At 40.1% G+C, this 16363-nt stretch overlaps 1 protein-coding gene across 1 annotated transcript in view; it reads right to left on the reverse strand.

Annotated features, from left to right (window-relative positions):
* Positions 1 to 16363, reverse strand: part of LOC116542898 (ATP-binding cassette sub-family A member 17-like) — a 119479-nt gene that overhangs the window by 84486 nt on the left and 18630 nt on the right. The window contains exons 5-6 of the mRNA XM_032268088.1: positions 13528 to 13644; positions 12147 to 12264 (exon numbers count right to left, since the gene is read on the reverse strand). Coding sequence (XP_032123979.1) covers positions 12147 to 12264; positions 13528 to 13644 — 235 coding nt within the window. The remainder of the gene's footprint in view (positions 1 to 12146; positions 12265 to 13527; positions 13645 to 16363) is intronic.

Genomic DNA, 16363 nt, shown 5'->3' on the forward strand with positions numbered 1-16363 from the left:
TGCATCTTCATATACTGTGTGCCCATTAACATAGACATCCACATTAATACATATGCACTTGCCTTGTAAATCATATAGAAAAAAAAGGAAGTGTTATGGAACAAAAGTGCATAATACTGGCTTTAGTTACCTTCACCAGTGGCCTTTATTTCTTCTAATGGCTTAGAGTTACATCTAGTGTCTTTTTATTTCAGCCTGAAGGACTCCCTTTAGCATTTCTTGTAGGGAAAGACTATTGGTAATTAATTCCCTCAGCTTTTGTTTATCTAGAAGTATCTTAATTTCTAGATAGTTTTGCTGGATATAGAGTTCTTGATTGAAGGTTTTTTTTTTTTTCCTTTCAAAGTTTAAAATATGTCATACCACTTATGGTTACAGAACCCTTATGGTTTCTGTAAAGAAATCAGCTGTTAATTTTCTTGAGAATCTCTTGTATATGGAAAGTTTCTTCTCTCTTGCCACGTTCAAAATTCTTTGTCTGGATTTTGATAGTTTGACTATAATATTTCTTGCTGTAGATTTCTGAGTTATCTTGCCGGGAGTTCCTTGAGCCTTAGGGCTTTGTAAATTCATATATTTCATCAAACGTGCAGAGCTTTCAGCCATTATTTCTTCATTTTTTTCCCCTGTCTCTCTCTCTCTTCTTTGGGACTGCTATGATATGTAGGTTGATATGCCTAATGGTGTCCCACAGGCCCCTTGGGCCCCTTTCCAACAAAGAAAACCTAGGACCAGAAGGCTTCACTGGTGAATTCTACCAAATATTTAAAGACAAATTAATCACTTTGGGATGGTGAGGTGGGCAAATCACGAGGTCAGGAGTTCAAGACCAGCCTGGCCAACATGGTGAAACCCCGTCTCTACTAGAAATACAAAAATTAGCTTGGCATGGTGGTGCGCATCTATAATCCCAGCTACTCGGGAGGTTGAGGCAGGAGAATTGCTGGAACCTAGGAGGTGGAGGTTGCAGTAAGCCGAGATCGTGCCACCGCACTCTAGCCTGGGCAACATGAGCAAGACTCCAACTTAAAAAAAAAAAAATTAATACCAATCTTTCTCAAACTCTAGATTTAAAGATCAATGGAATAAAACATAGAGCCCAGAAATAAACCCTTACATATATAATCAATTGATTTCCTAGAAGGGTCAAGACTATTCAATTGGGAAAAGGATAGTCAGTTCATTTTTTTTTTTTTTTTTTTGAGGACAGTCCGCTCTCTCACCCAGGCTGGAATGAGAGACATGATCTTGGCTCACTGTAACCTCCACCTCCTGGGTTCAAGCAAGTCGCCTGCCTCAGCCTCCCCAGCAGCTTAACCTACAGGCATGTGCCACCATGCCAAGCGAACTTTTTGTGTTTTCAGTAGAAGCAAGGATTCACCATGTTGGCCAGGTTGGTCTCAAACTTCTGACCTCAAGTGATCTGTTCGCCTCAGCCTCCCAAAGTACTGCGATTACAGGCATGAGCCACCACGCCTGGCCAAAAAGGACAGTTTTGTAACAAATGGTGCTGGAAAAACTGGAAGTCCACACGCAACAGAATGAAGTTAAACTTTTACCTTATACTGCATATAAAAACTAACTCAAAATGGAACAAGGATCTAAACATGAGAGCTAAAACTCTTAGAAGGTTGAAAACAGAGAGGAAAATCATCATAACCTTGGAAGTGGCAATGATATGTTAAGTATGACACCAAAAGCACAGGCAACAGGCTGGGCGCAATGGCTCACACCTGTAATCCCAGCACCTTGGGAGGCTGAAGCAGGAGGATTACTTGAGGTCAGGAGTTCAATATCAGCCTGGTCAACATGGTGAAATGCCATTATCCACAAAAATTAGTGGAGGATTGTGGCATGGGCCTGTAATCCCAGCTGCTCTGGAGGCTGAGGAAGGAGAATTGCTTGAACCCGGGAGGCAGAGGTTGCAGTGAGCCGAGATTGTACCACTGTACTCCAGCCTGGGCAACAGAGCAAGACTCTGTCTCCAAAAAAAAGCATAGGCAACAAAAGAAAATGCAGATAAATTGAACTTTAACAATTTAGGCAGCCCTTGGGTTTAGGCAATTCTCCCACCTCAGCCTCCAGAATAGCTGGGCCCACAGGCATGTGCCACCATACCTGGCTAATTTTTAAATTACTTGTAGAGATGGAATCTCCCTATGTCGCCCAGGCTGGTCTTGAACTCCTAGGTTCAAACGATCCTCCAGGCTTGGCCTCCCAAAGTGCCAAGATTACAAGTATGAGCCACCATGCCCAGCCTTCTCAATTTTTAGAAGCTCTTTACATATTAGAGATATAGACCTTTATGATATAAGTTCAAAAAATACTTCCTTCTCTGTATATGCTGCCCTTTTAGAGGGTAAAATTACCTCCAGTGAAATGCACAGATATTAAGCATATAATTCAATTAGTTTTATAAATGTATATGCTCATTAACGCAAAGTCCAATCATTACATATTTTCCAACACTTCAGAGAATTACCTCATGTTCCTTTCCTGTACATTCCCTAACATGATGCGGCAAACACTGTTGGAGCTCTATAACCATAGATTAGTTTTTCCTGTTTTAAAACATCATATAGGCTAGGCACGGTGGCTCACACCTGTAATCCCAGCACTTTGGAAGGCCGAGGCAGGCGGATTACTTGAGGTCAGGAGTTCGAGACCATCCTGGCCAACATGGTGAAATCCCGTCTCTAACAAAAATACAAAAATTAGCCAGGCATGGTGGCATGCGCCTGTAATCCCAGCTACGCAGGATGCTGAGACAGAAGACTCACTTGAACCCAGGAGGCAGAAGTTGCAGTGAGCCGAGATTGCACCAATGCATTCCAGTCTGGGCAACAGAGCAAGATTCCATCTCAAAAAAAAATTTTTTTTAATACAAAAAAAAATACTAACAATACAAAAAGTAGCCAAGCATGGTGGTGAGCACCTCTAATCCCAGCTACTCAGGAGGCTGAGGCAAGAGAATCACTTGATCCCAGGAGGCAGAGGTTGCAGTGAGCTGAGATCACACCATTGCACTCCACCTTGGGCAACATGAGCGAAACTCTGTCTCAAAATAAATAAACAAACAAATAAATAAAAGGGTTGATTAAAATCTTTAGCACAGTTTTTATTGATTTGTTTGGCTTTTTGTTATTTAATTTTAGAAGTTTTTCTACATTCTGGCTACCAGGCCTTTGTCAGATACACACACACACACACACAAACACACACACACACGTGTGTGTGTGTGTGTGTGTGTGTGTGTGTGTGTGTGTGTGTATTATGATGGGTTTCCGCCATTGTATGGCTTGGGTTTTCCTTTTTAATCTCATTGAACAACCTTTGCTTTTTAACTAATGTGTTTAGTCTATATATATTAAATGTTGTTTTGAAATGACTTAAGTCCACCATTTTGTCTTTCTTTTTTTTTTTTTTTTTTGAGACAGGGTCTCTGACGTACAAGCTGGAGTGCAGTGGCATGATCACAGCTTACTGCAACAGCCTCCAACTCCCAGGCACAAGTGACGCTCCTACCTCAGCCTCCTGAGATGCTAGGACAGGTACATGCCACTATGCCTGGCTAATTTTTTTTTTTTTTAGAGATGGGATCTCACTATGTTGCCCAGGTTGGTCTTGAAATCCTAGACTCAAGTAATCCTCTTGCCTTGGTCTCCCAGAATGCTGGGAATACATGCATAAGCCACTGCACTGAGACTCATTTTGGTACTTTAAAAATATTTTTAACATTTATTTTCCTGTGTTCAGCCAGATGTGGTGACTTATGCCTGTAACCCCAGCACTTTTGGAGGCCAAGGCAGGAAGACTGCTTGAGCCCAGGACTTTGAGTATAGCCTGTGCAACATAGTGAGAACTTGTTTCTACCAAAAACAAACAAACAAACAAACAAAAAGCTGGGCATGGTGGCACATGCCTATGATCCCAGCTTTTCCTACCTTCTTGTGTGTGTGTGGCCAATGGCACAGTCTTGGCTCACTGCAACCTCTACCTCCCGGGTTCAAGCTATTCTTGTACGTCAGCCTCCCAAGTAGCTGGGATTATAGGCACCAGCCACCACGCCTGGCTAATTTTTTGTATTTTTAACAGAAAACCATGTTGGCCAGGCTGGTCTCGAACTCCTGACCTCCGGTGATCTGCGCGCCTCAGCCTCCCAAAGTGCTAGGATTACAGGTGTGCCACTGCACCCAGTCTTAAATTCCGTTGTAAAAAACGAAAATAAAATTAACCTAGCATAAAATCAACAATTTTAAAGTGTACAATTCAGTGACATTCAGTACATTCACAATGTGTGTAACTATCACCTATATCAAGTTCCAAAACATTCATCACCCCACAAGAAAATCTCAAGATCATATATTCTATTTTTATGTTATTAAAACCATCTTGTTCTTGTGTGGCCTCTTAAACAACATATAAAATTCATGGAAAATAAACATCGAGTTTCTAAAAAAAAAAAAAAACCATCCTAGTGGGTGTGAAATAGTATTTCAGTGTGGTTTTGATTGGAATTTCTTTAGTGACCAATGATGGTAACTCCTTTGGTTACCAAAACAAACAAACAAACAAAACTACTTTTTTTGGTTAACATCAAAAAAAGAAAGAACATCTTTCTTCTTTCTCTTTTAGTGGGGGTGAGGGGGATTTTAAAATCTTCTTTGAAGCAATGTATATTCAAGTCATTTGCCCTTTAAAACATTTTGTTCTCCCATTAGCTGATGAAGAACTAAAAAAAAATTTTTTTAATTTATTTTTATTATTTTTTTTAGAGATGGGGTCTCACCATGTTACCCAAGCTGGACTCAAATTAGTAGGCTCAAGCAATCCTCCTGTCTCAGCCTCCCAAGTAGCTAGAACTACAAGGTGTGTGCCACCACACCTGGCTAATTTGTCCAATTTTATTTTTGTATGTATATAGGTGTGTATGCTGTATGTACGTACATATGTAAGTATTTGAGACAGTGTATGTATGTATGTACGTATTTGAGACAGGGCCTCTGTTACTCAGGCTGGAATACAGTGGTGCAATCATGGCTCACTGCAGCCTCTACCTCCTGGGTTCAAGTGATCCTGCTATCTCAGCTTCCTAAGTAGCTAAGACTATGTGCAGACACCACCACACCCAGCTTTTTTTTTTTTTTTTTTTTTTTTTAGTAGAGACAAGGTCTCACTATGTTGCACTGGCTTGAACTCCTGGCTTGAATTCCTGCCTTGGCCTCCCAAAATGCTGGGTTTACGGGCATGAGTCACTGCATCTGGCTGAATTTGCCCATTTTTAAATTGGATTGTCTTTTTGTTGTTGATTTGTAATAATGCTGTTCCTATTCTGGATGTCCAACACTTATGAGGTATGTGATTTCCCATTCTGTAATTTGTCCTTTCACTTTCTTGATTATATCCTTTGATGCACAAAAGTTTTAAATTTTGATGAAGTCTAATTGATCTACTTTTTTTTCTTTTATTGCTCCTGTTTTTAGTGGTAAATCTAAGAATTTATGGCCAAATACGAGGTCACGAAATTTACCCGTTTCTTTACTTTGAGTTACATGGAGTGAGGTAAAAGTTCAACTTCATGCTTTTTTTCTTTTTAGAGACAGAGTCTCACACCGTTGCCCAGGCTGGAGTGCAATGGCGTGATCTCAGCTCACTGCAACCCCCACCTCTCAGGTTCAAACGATTCTCGTGCCTCAGCCTCCTGAGCAGCTAGGGTTACAGGTGCCTGCCACCATGCCTGGCTACTCTTTTTTGTATTTTTGGTAGAGATGGGGTTTCATCACGTTGGCCGGGCTGGTCTCTAACTCCTGACCTCAGGTGATCCGCCTGCCTCAGCCTCCCAAAGTGCTGGGATTACAGGTGTGATTCAGTGCGCCTGGCCCAACTTCATTCTTTTATGAATGGTTATCCAAGTTTCCCAGCACCAGTTGTTGAAGAGACTATTTTTATCCTCATACAATGCTCACGGAACCCTTGTCAAAAGTCAGTTGTGCTAGGTGTGGCACATGCCTGTATTCTGGCTCATAATTGTAATCCCAGCACTTTGGGAGGTCAAGGTGGGAGGAGTGCTTGAGCTGAGGAGTTTGAGACCAGCCGGGGTAGCATAGGGAGATCCCATCTCTAGAAAAAGATTTAAAAGGCCAGGAGTGGTGGCTCATGCCAGTAATTCTAGCACTTTGGGAGGCCGAGGCAGGTGGATCACCTGAGGTCAAAAGTTCAGGACCAGCCTGGCCAACATGGCGAAACCCGTCTCTACTAAAAATACAAAAATTGGCTGGGCATGGTGGCGGGCGCCTATAATCCCAGGTACTCAGGTGGCGAACACGGGAGAAAAACACTTGAACCCGGGGGGGCGGAGGTTCAAGTGAGCTGAGATCTCGTCACTTCACTCCAGCCTGGGCGAAAGAACAAAACTCCGTCTCTAAATAAATAAATAATAAAAGAAAAAGATAAAAAATAAAAAATCAGTCAGGCATGGTGGCATGCGCCTGTGGTCCTAGCTACTGAGGAGGCTAAGGTGGGAGGATTGCTTGAGCCTAGGAAGTAGAGGCTACAGTGAGCTGTTATCATACCGCTACACTTTAGCCTGAGGGACAGATGGAGACCCTGTCCTGAAAAGAAAACCAAAAATCAGTTGGCCATAGATGTATAGGTTTATTTCTGGACTCTTAATTCTATTCTGTTGGTCTATATGTATGTCCTTATGTCAAAACCATTCTGTTTCGGCCAGGTGCGGTGGCTCATGCCTGTAATCCCAGCACTTTGGGAGGATGAGGGAGCCGAATCATTTGAGTCCAGGAGTTCAAGACCAGCCTGTCTAACATGGTGAAACCCTGTCTCTAATAAAAATACAAAAATTAGCCAGGTGTGGTGGCACAGGCTTATAATACCAGCTACTCGGGAGGCTGAGGCACAAACATCGCTTGAACCCAGGAGGCAGAGGTTGCAGTGAGCAGAGATCGAGCCATTACACTCCAGACTGGGTGACAGTGAGACTCCATCTTGAAAGGAAAAACAAACAAACCAAAAAAACCATTCTGTTTTGATCCCTGTAGCTTTATAGTAAGTTTGAAATCAGAGAATGTGAGTCTTCCAACTTTGTTCTTCTTTTAAAATACTGTTTTGGTTTTCATGGCCCCTTGCAATTCCATATGCATTTTAGGATTGACTTGTGCATTTCTGGAAAAAATAAAGGGCATGTCAAATTTTAATATCGATTGCAATGAATCTGTACCAATTTGGGGAATATTGTCATCTTAAGAGTATTAAGATTTCCACTCCATGAGAATGGCATGGTTTTCAATTAATTTAAGTTTTTTATGTCTTTCAGCACTATTTTGTAGTTCTCAGCATAAAAGTCTTCTACTTCTTTCATTAAATTTATTCCTAGGTTATCTTATTTTGGATGCTATTCTAAGTGAAATTGCTTTCTTAATTTCCTGTTCAGAATGTTCAATGCTAGCGTATAGAAATACAACTGATTTTTTTTATTCCCACCCCCCAAAACTGATTTTTTTTTTTTTAATGGAGTCTCGCTCTGTCACCAGGCTGGAGTGCAGTGGCACAATCTCAGCTCACTGCAAACTCTGCCTCCTGGGTTCACGTGATTCTCCTGCCTCAGCCTCCTGAGTAGCTGGGACTACAGGCAAGCGCCACCACACCTAGCTAATGTTTGTTTTTTGTTTTCTTTTGAGACTGAGTCTTGTTCTGTAGGCAGAATGAAGCATAGTGGCACAATCTCCACTCACTGCAATCTCTGCCTCTTGGGTTCAAGCGATTCCCCTACCTCATCCTCCCAAGTAGCTGGGACGACAGGCACACAACACCACACTTGGGAAATATTTTGTATTTTTAGAGATGGGGTTTCACTATGTTGGCCAGGATGGGCTCAATCTCCTAACCTCGTGATCCACACACCTCAACCTCCCAAAGTGCTGGGATTATAGGCATGAGCCACCGCACCTGGCCACAACTGATTTTTGTATGTTGATCATGTATCTTGAAAATTGGCTGAATTCATTTATTTATCTAGTAGCTTTTTTTGTGTAGATTCTTTAGGATTTCTCTATATAAGATCATATCATCTTTGAATAGAGACAGTTTTACTTCTTCCTCTCCAATTGGATGCAACTGATTTCCTTTTATTTCCTAATTTCTCTGGATAGAACTTCCAGTACACAGTTGAAGTGGTGAAAATAGGCACCCTTATAACTGATCATGGGGGGAAGGCTTTTAATATTTCAGCATTGAATATAATACTAACTGTGGGGTTTTCATAAATGCCCCTTTATCAGATTGATGAAGTTCCTTTATATCCTGATTTGTTTTTATCATGAGAAGGTATTGGATTTTCTAAAATGCTTTTTTCACATCAATTGAGATGATGATATGTTTATTTTTTTCCTTCATTCTACTAAATGCTATATTATACTTTTTGCTTTTCATGTGTTAAATCACTCTTGCATTCCTAAGATAAATCCCACTTGGCATGGTATATAATCCTTTTAATATGCTGTTTGATTTGGATTGCTAGTATTTTGTTGAGGCTCTTCCCATCTATATTCATGTGAATATTGGTCTGTAGTTTTACTGTGATGTCTTTTCCAGTTTGTTTTTGTTTGTTTGTTTGTTTTGAGATGAAGTCTCACTCTGTCACCCAGGCTGGAGTGCAGTGACACGATCTCAGCTCATTGCAACCTCCACCTCCCAGGTTCAAGTGATTCTCCTGCCTCAGTCTTCTGAGTAGCTGGGACTACAGGTGTGTGCCACCACGCCTGGCTAACTTTTTGTATTTTTAGTAGAGATGGGTTTTCACCATGTTAGCCAGGATGGTCTTGATGTCCTGACATCATGATCCACCTGCCTTGGCCTCCCAAACTGCTGGCATGAGCCACCAGGCCGTGCCCAGCCCTCCAGGTTTGTTTTTAATCAAGGTAATACTGGCCTTATAGAATGAGTCAGGAATATTCATGTTTTTATTTTTGAGTTATTTTATTTATTCCAGATACAAGTTTCTTATGATATATAGCATCTGAAGTGTTTTTTCAAAGTCTCAGGGTTTTGTTTTGTTTTTTTTTAATTCAAAGACTTAAAAAATAAAGAACAATGATTGGCCCTAAAATGCAATATTCCATGGACAACCTCACAATTTTTGTCAACAAACTGAAACTTTAGCACATTTTAAAAATATATTCCTTTTGGTGGCCGGGCATGGTGGCTCATGCCTGTAATCCTAGCACTTTGGGAGGCTGAGGCGGGCAGATCATGAGGTCAGGACATCAAGACCATACTGGCCAACATGGTGAAACCCCGTCTCTACTAAAATACAAAAAAATTAGCCAGGCGTGGTGGTGCCCACCTGTAGTCCCAGCTACTCAGGAGGCTGAGGCAGGGGAATCGCTTAAACCCGGGCGGCGGAGGATGCCATGAGCCGAGGTCATGCCACTGCACTACAGCCTGGGCGACAGTAAGACTCCGTCTCAAAAAAAAAAGAAATATGTATATATATACACACATGTATACATACACATACATACTACACACACACATATTCCTTTTGGAAAACTAAATATTTCTAAATTTCGTCCCCTGAATTTTAATTTTTACGGATACATAATAGTTGTACATGTTTATGGGGTACATCTGAAATTCTGATAGAAGTATACAATGTGTAATGATCAAATCAGGATAATTGGGATATCCATCACCTCAAGAATTTATCATTTAGTTGTGTTAGGAACATTCCAATTTGTCTTTTTACTTTCTTGACAGTACATTTGAAACAAAGAAGTTTTTAACTCTGATGAAGTCAACTTAACAACCTTCTCTTTTATCAGCTGTTCTTTTGGTGTCCTATATGAGAAAGTATTGTTTAACTCAAGATCACAAAGATTTTTCTCTGCATTTTATGTCCCAGAGTAGCTGGGACAACAATCATAGGCCACCATGCCTGGCTAATTTTTCATTCTTTTTTCTTTTCTTTTTTTTTTTTTTTGAGATGGAGTTTCGCTCTTGCCACCCAGGCTGGAGTGCAGTGGCGCCATCTCGGCTCATTGCAACCTCTGCCTCCTGGGTTCAAGTGATTCTCCTGCCTCAGCCTTCAGAGTAGCTGGGATTAGAGGTGCACACCACCACGCCCGGCTAATTTTTGTATTTTTAGTAGAGATGGGGTTTCACCATGTTGGCCAGGCTGATCTTGAACTCCTGGGCTCAAGCAGTCCTGCTTCAGCCTCCTTGGGATTATAGGCATGAGCCATTGCACCTGGTCATATTCATTCTTTTGAATGTGAATATTCAGTTATTCCAGTACCAGTTGTTGAAACATATTCATTCCACATTGAATTGTCTTGGCCCCTTTATTGAAAATCAACCGATGACAATGTTGGGTTGTATAGTATATACGACTCAACACTTGGCAGTCTTCTTTTCTATTTGTTTTCCCTCTGGTCCTGATTGATTGGCGCTTCTAACCTCGTTGGTCTTTGTCTTTTATTTCTAGCCCTCTGATTATTTCTCCTACTTCTTGTATTTGATAAGAGTTTTTGTTGTTTCTTTATTGTTATTGTTTTAGTCTCGCTCTGTGCTCAGGCTGGAGTGCAATGGCACCTTCTCGGCTCACTGCAACCTCTGCCTCCCGGGTTCAAGCGATTCTCCTGCCTCAGCCTCCTAAGTAGCTGGGATTCCAGGCATGCACCACCACAGACCTGGCTAATTTTTGTATTTTTAGTAGAGACGAGGTTTCACCATGTTGGCTAGGCTGGTCTCAAACTCCTGATCTCAAATGATCCACCTGCCTCGGCCTCCCAAAGTGCTGGGATTACAGGTGTAAGCCACCGTGTCTAACCTCCCCTCCCCTTCCCTCTCCTCCAGTCCCCTCCTCTCCCCTCTCCTCCCCTCCCCTCCCCTCCTCTTGATACAAGTTTAATTTTTTTAGGTTTCAACTTTTAGCACGTTAAGCCTTAGGTTGTGGAAATCTTTTGAGATTTATGCTCCAAGCTCCGCACACAGCTTTCTTACTTGACCATCACCCTGCCATGCTAACCCTAAAGCTATGGAAGTGAATGTAGGAAATTGTATAGAGAGTTTGAATCAGGAGATAGTGTTCAGGCCCATCTGACCTCTCTAAGAAACCATCCTTACCTTGGTAGAGTCACAGTTTGTCAGGGTCCACATAACAGACATGCAAAAAATGCAAAAATGTAAATAATAAGCTGTTTGACTTCATTTATACCACACTTTGATTTTTGTCACAGTTCTCTTGAACCCCCTTTTTTATGTTACCAACTGCTGGGCCTGTCCTTCATTGTTTCCACCTATACCTTTTCATGTTGACCCACAAATTCATTCTCCTGCACTGTTACTTTGACTCTACTTCCTGTTATTTTTGTCCTTTGTAATTTATCAATTCTACCAATAGTTTTAGTGGTAACACCCTCGCCTGACCAAAAAAAAAAAAAAAAAAAAAAAAATCAGTCAGGCGTGGTGGCTCATGCCTATAATCCCAGCACTTTGGGAGGCCAAGGCGGGTTGATCACAAGATCATGAGATCGAGACCATCCTGGCCAACATGGTAAAATCCTGTCTCTACTAAAAATACAAAAAAATTAGCTGGGCATGGTAGTGCATGCCTGTAGTCCCAGCTACTTGGGAGGCTGAGGCAGGAGAATTGCTTGAACCCAGGAGGTGGAAATTGCAGTGAGCCAAGATTGATCCACTGTACTACAGCCTGGGCAACAGTGTGAGACTCCATTTCAAAAAAAAAAAAAAAAAAAAATTCCAGGAACTCCTCTCTTACTGTGGTATCTTAGAAACCATTTTACTGTTGTGCCTCAACTTCATAATCAAGGCCTCGGAAGTTATCTGCCTTGGATGTCTTACCCCTTCATTCCCTTCCAATTCGAGATTAACTGCCTCCATTTGAAATTATATTAAGGAGCCAAATTAAACACAAAAACAGACACATATTGAGATGTTTCAACATCTCAATGGAAGTGGAGAATGGAAGTCTTCCATTGCTAAAATAACCATAAAAGTGAAAACACAGCTCTCAAGAAATAATAATGAAGGCTGTAGATAATGGAAATAGCAATGCTACTGGAAGAAGTAGTCATAAACGCCCCTTGACAGAAAATTGTATCAGGACTCACCTCTTTGGAAGAATGTGCTGATCATGAATGCAAAGAAAATTGTGGCAATGGCAAAACACATTAGAAAAACAAATATCAGACTAGGGTCACTATTCTTGAACACTGCCACATTTTTCACCTATAAAACAATCATATAGATAATTTGTACATGAACTAAATAAGAAGAAAGTAAATCTTCCATTAAAACAATGTAGAAACTGTTTTTAAAATTTGAGATGATCTTAAACACACACATATATAGTTTTTAAATGCAGGACCTTTGCTCCCAGATCCATTACCATTTACAAATTATGTTCCGTACATGTATCCTTTTCTGGAAAGCGTAAGTTTGGATTTAATTTTTCATCCAATGTGAACTTTTATCATTTTTTTAAAAAGCAACCATGGCCTGACAAGTTTTTTCTTTTAATAAGTGAGTTTATCTCATTTGTCATGATCACTATTACAGATAATTCTGCTCTTCTTTTTAATATCTTAAATCTTCTTTTTTAATGTTTCCAGTCATTTCATTTGTTTCATATATTTTTCTGACTAGTCTGGATTTCTTTGTCTTCTTCTGTTCAACCTGCCCCAGTTTTGATAATTTAGAAGGTATATATTCATATGTCCAAATAATGGGTTTTAATTTAGTCACTAAATGCAAGTTGGCAAATTTCATTGATAACATAAAAGAAAAAAATTACAAGATATCATAGACATTAAATAATGTTATCTTTTATAATAACTATTTTCAACTATTTGTAACGTATAAAATTTATGTTTTAAAGTTTATAAAGTAGATTTTTAGCATTCCAGTCTATTAAGGAAATTAATCACACCCATCTCCAGTACTTGAAGGTGAGGTAACTGAAAGGAGGACAAAGCTCTCCCTGATCTTAAAGATCTTAAATGTTTAAATCCCCCAAGTTTCAAAGAATACCACCACATACAACCTGAAGTTTTCCATGTGGTCATCAAGAATGGTGTGTCCAGCTGGGCACAGTGGCTCATGCCTGCAATCCCAGCACCTTGGGAGGCCAAGGCGGTTGGATCTCTTGAGGTCAGGAGCTCAAGACCAGCCTGGCCAACATGGTGAAACTCCGTCTCTACGAAAAATACAAAAATTATCTGGGCATGGTGGTGCATGCCTGTAATCCTAGCTACTTGGGAGGCTGAGACAGGAGAATCGCTTGAACCTGGGAGGTTGCAGTGAGCCGAGATTGTGCCACTGCATTCCAGCCTGGGCGACAGGGTGAGACTTCTGAGACTTTGTCTCAAAAAAAAAAAAAAAGAATGGTGTTTCCAGCATATATTGAATTCCAGCACTACCACCCACAAAACACCAAATTTCTTTCCTACATATTCATAGCTAAGCATATCTTGAAGGACAAGAGACATGTACCTCTGTGCAGAAGAGAATGGTCATGAAAGAAACTGCAATGAAGACAGAAATGAAGAATGTGATGAACCAAGCAAACCAGTGTAACCAGCTTTCCAGTCCCATCATGCACATGTACTCCTAGAGAAAGCAAAAGAAGCAGGTATTACACAGTTCAACACTCAGTTCTAGGTAGCCTGGTTCAGCAGTCTATTACTGAAACCTCAACACAGACTGAGATGAAGAGTTGTGTGTGTGGCCAGTAGGAGTGGTGAAGACTGAGTTTGAAAGAAAAGTACAAACAAATGAATAGCATTTATCTGGTTTATATATAGCAGAGATCAGCCTTGTATTAAAATTATTCTTCTTTTACAATAGAAAGTTTACTGATAGTTCATTCATGTATTAAATACCTAGTATAAGTGAATGGCTCCTACGGCTCTGAAAAGAAAATCTACATGCCCTGGCATCTTATGCCCTGGTTACAGAAAACATTTTGCAACTCACTGAATGCACTATGACTTCTTTGTCTTAAAAAAAATTTTTTTTCTTACATACGTTGTTCTCTTTTTCTCTCATCTTCTCTTTACATAGCAAAATCCTACTTGATTTTCAAAGCCTAGTTCAAGAGCTATTCGGTCTGTGAAACTTTCTCTGGTCAGCTTTGCCCATTTTCCGCATGGCCATAACATCTACACACTCCAATACCTTAGCATTTGGGGTTCTTTTGTAACACTTGATTTTATTGCTGTAAATCACCTGAAAGGGATGTGTCATTTATATGTTTATCTCTAATGCATGTGCCTCAGAAATATAAGTTAGTCAATCAATATTTGGTAAGCGAATAAATGCAAAGCACTGTGCTAGGTACCGTGCAGGAAAAATTAAGATATAAAAGGCAAAATATTGCCTTCTGAAAATTCACAATCTAGTACTGAAGATAAATGTATGATAATAACAGCCACACTACAGTTACAGAAGAAGACTTTTTACCTTTTAAAATTGGAACTACTAGTTAGTTGGTTAATCAAAAACAAGTTGAGTAAGCAAGGAATCACAAAAATGCTATATATATATATATATATATATATATATATATATATATCTTGCATTTTTATTTTTACTTATAGCATATAAATATACAATGTGTGCTGGTATTCTGATGTCAGCACACAAACTCTTCTCTTGAAGCATGGGCCTGCTCATTGGAGCAATGTGAACCCCACCCATAAAGCACACTCTATGATCACAGCCTTGAAAGTGGACTGAGGACATGAATACAGGTGTGTAGCATTCTAGTACAGACTCTGCCCAGGTTTTTATATTTTTTTCTCATATTTTACAGAAATTTACCCACATAAAATTTATTTTTCATTTTTTCATTTTTATTTTTTAGAGACAAAGTCTCACTCTATTGTCCATGCTGGAGTGCAATGGTATGATCATGGTTCACTGTACCCTTGAACTCAAGCAATCCTCCCACCTCAGCCTCCCAAGTAGCTACAACTACAGGTATGAGTCACTGTGCCTGGCCTCATGCAAAATTTATTAGCATTTTTTAAGAGATCTGCCTTACTGAATTTTTCCAAAGCATTCAACTAAATTTTCAAAGGTAACTCCAGTCCACTTCATCTATTTACATATTTAATTAAATTACAAATTATAAGAATGAGTACAGGTATAAAGAGATTTAGGAACAAACTTTGATAAGCATACAACTCAGCAGGTAAAAGATAAACCCAAATTCACTAGAGAGAAGCCTACCAGCTGCAGCACGTTGGAAGATTCAATCCGAAAGTTTTACAGAGGGGATGGAATGTCAGTTAGTTTGGACGACTGATTACATGGAGACCAGTTAAGAGCTAGAAACAACATGCTACAGGAAGATGGGATGAAAGACTGATGAAATTTAGAAAGACTTCTTGAAAGAAGTGAACTGCAAAGAAGAGATGCTTGCCTATGGAAGGAGCAGAATACCTAGTACCTATTTGGGGAATAGAAACGGAACACAGTTAACCAAAGCAAAGGGCTTATGCTGAGAGGGAGAGTGGAATAGGACAAATGGAGTTGATACTGGTAGTTCCTAAATTAAAGACAATCTGTTTTAATTTTCCTTAACCCATCTACATAGTCATACTAAATCAACATGAGGAAGTTTACGAAGAAAGGGTTCGATGAGTTGCTTTCAGTGTTCAAATAAGGAAATGACATTAGTGTCCCACTACCCATATCCCACCTTGGCCCCAGGGCCAAACAATGTCAGGGAATTCTCCCTCTTGGAATATTTCCCATATTAATGACTCCTCCTGGAACACAACCTGCCTACTCCCGGGTTCTTGCTAAGGAAGAGTTGAAAGTTTGGGTTGGGTCTCAGGGCATCACCTGAATAGAATGGAGGAGACAACCACATCAATCCTATCAGCATCCAGGGCTAAATGCTTTTCTAGAACTCCCCTACAGTCTATCTTTTCCTGACTCTGCACCAAGAGGAAATGGAACACATTCCTCTCTGGCCTATTTCATCTAAGATTCCACTCAGAGAAACTAAAGCTTAATTAATTACTGGAAAGCTGTTTTACTTTACTCTTTATCTGGAAATGAAAACTGTATTTATGGCTAGGTTGTACTGTTCCATATAAAATTATCTTGAAATGTTTACCCTCTCTATGTCTCAAGTTACTTCTTCTACTAAATAATGGTATGAGTTATCTCATAGAATTGTGTATCATTCAAGATCCCTAAAGAAAACAACTGTTATATTCAAATTAGAGTAATTCAAAGAGGGTTTATTTATAACAGGCACAGTTATGCACAGGGACAGAAAACCCTATGGGATGGTTCAGAAACCTAGGGCTAGCAG

The sequence above is a fragment of the Sapajus apella genome, unplaced genomic scaffold, assembly GCF_009761245.1.
Source record: "Sapajus apella isolate SASKATOON/1434 unplaced genomic scaffold, GSC_monkey_1.0 scaffold175, whole genome shotgun sequence".
In the NCBI taxonomy this organism is placed as follows: Eukaryota; Metazoa; Chordata; class Mammalia; order Primates; family Cebidae; genus Sapajus; species Sapajus apella.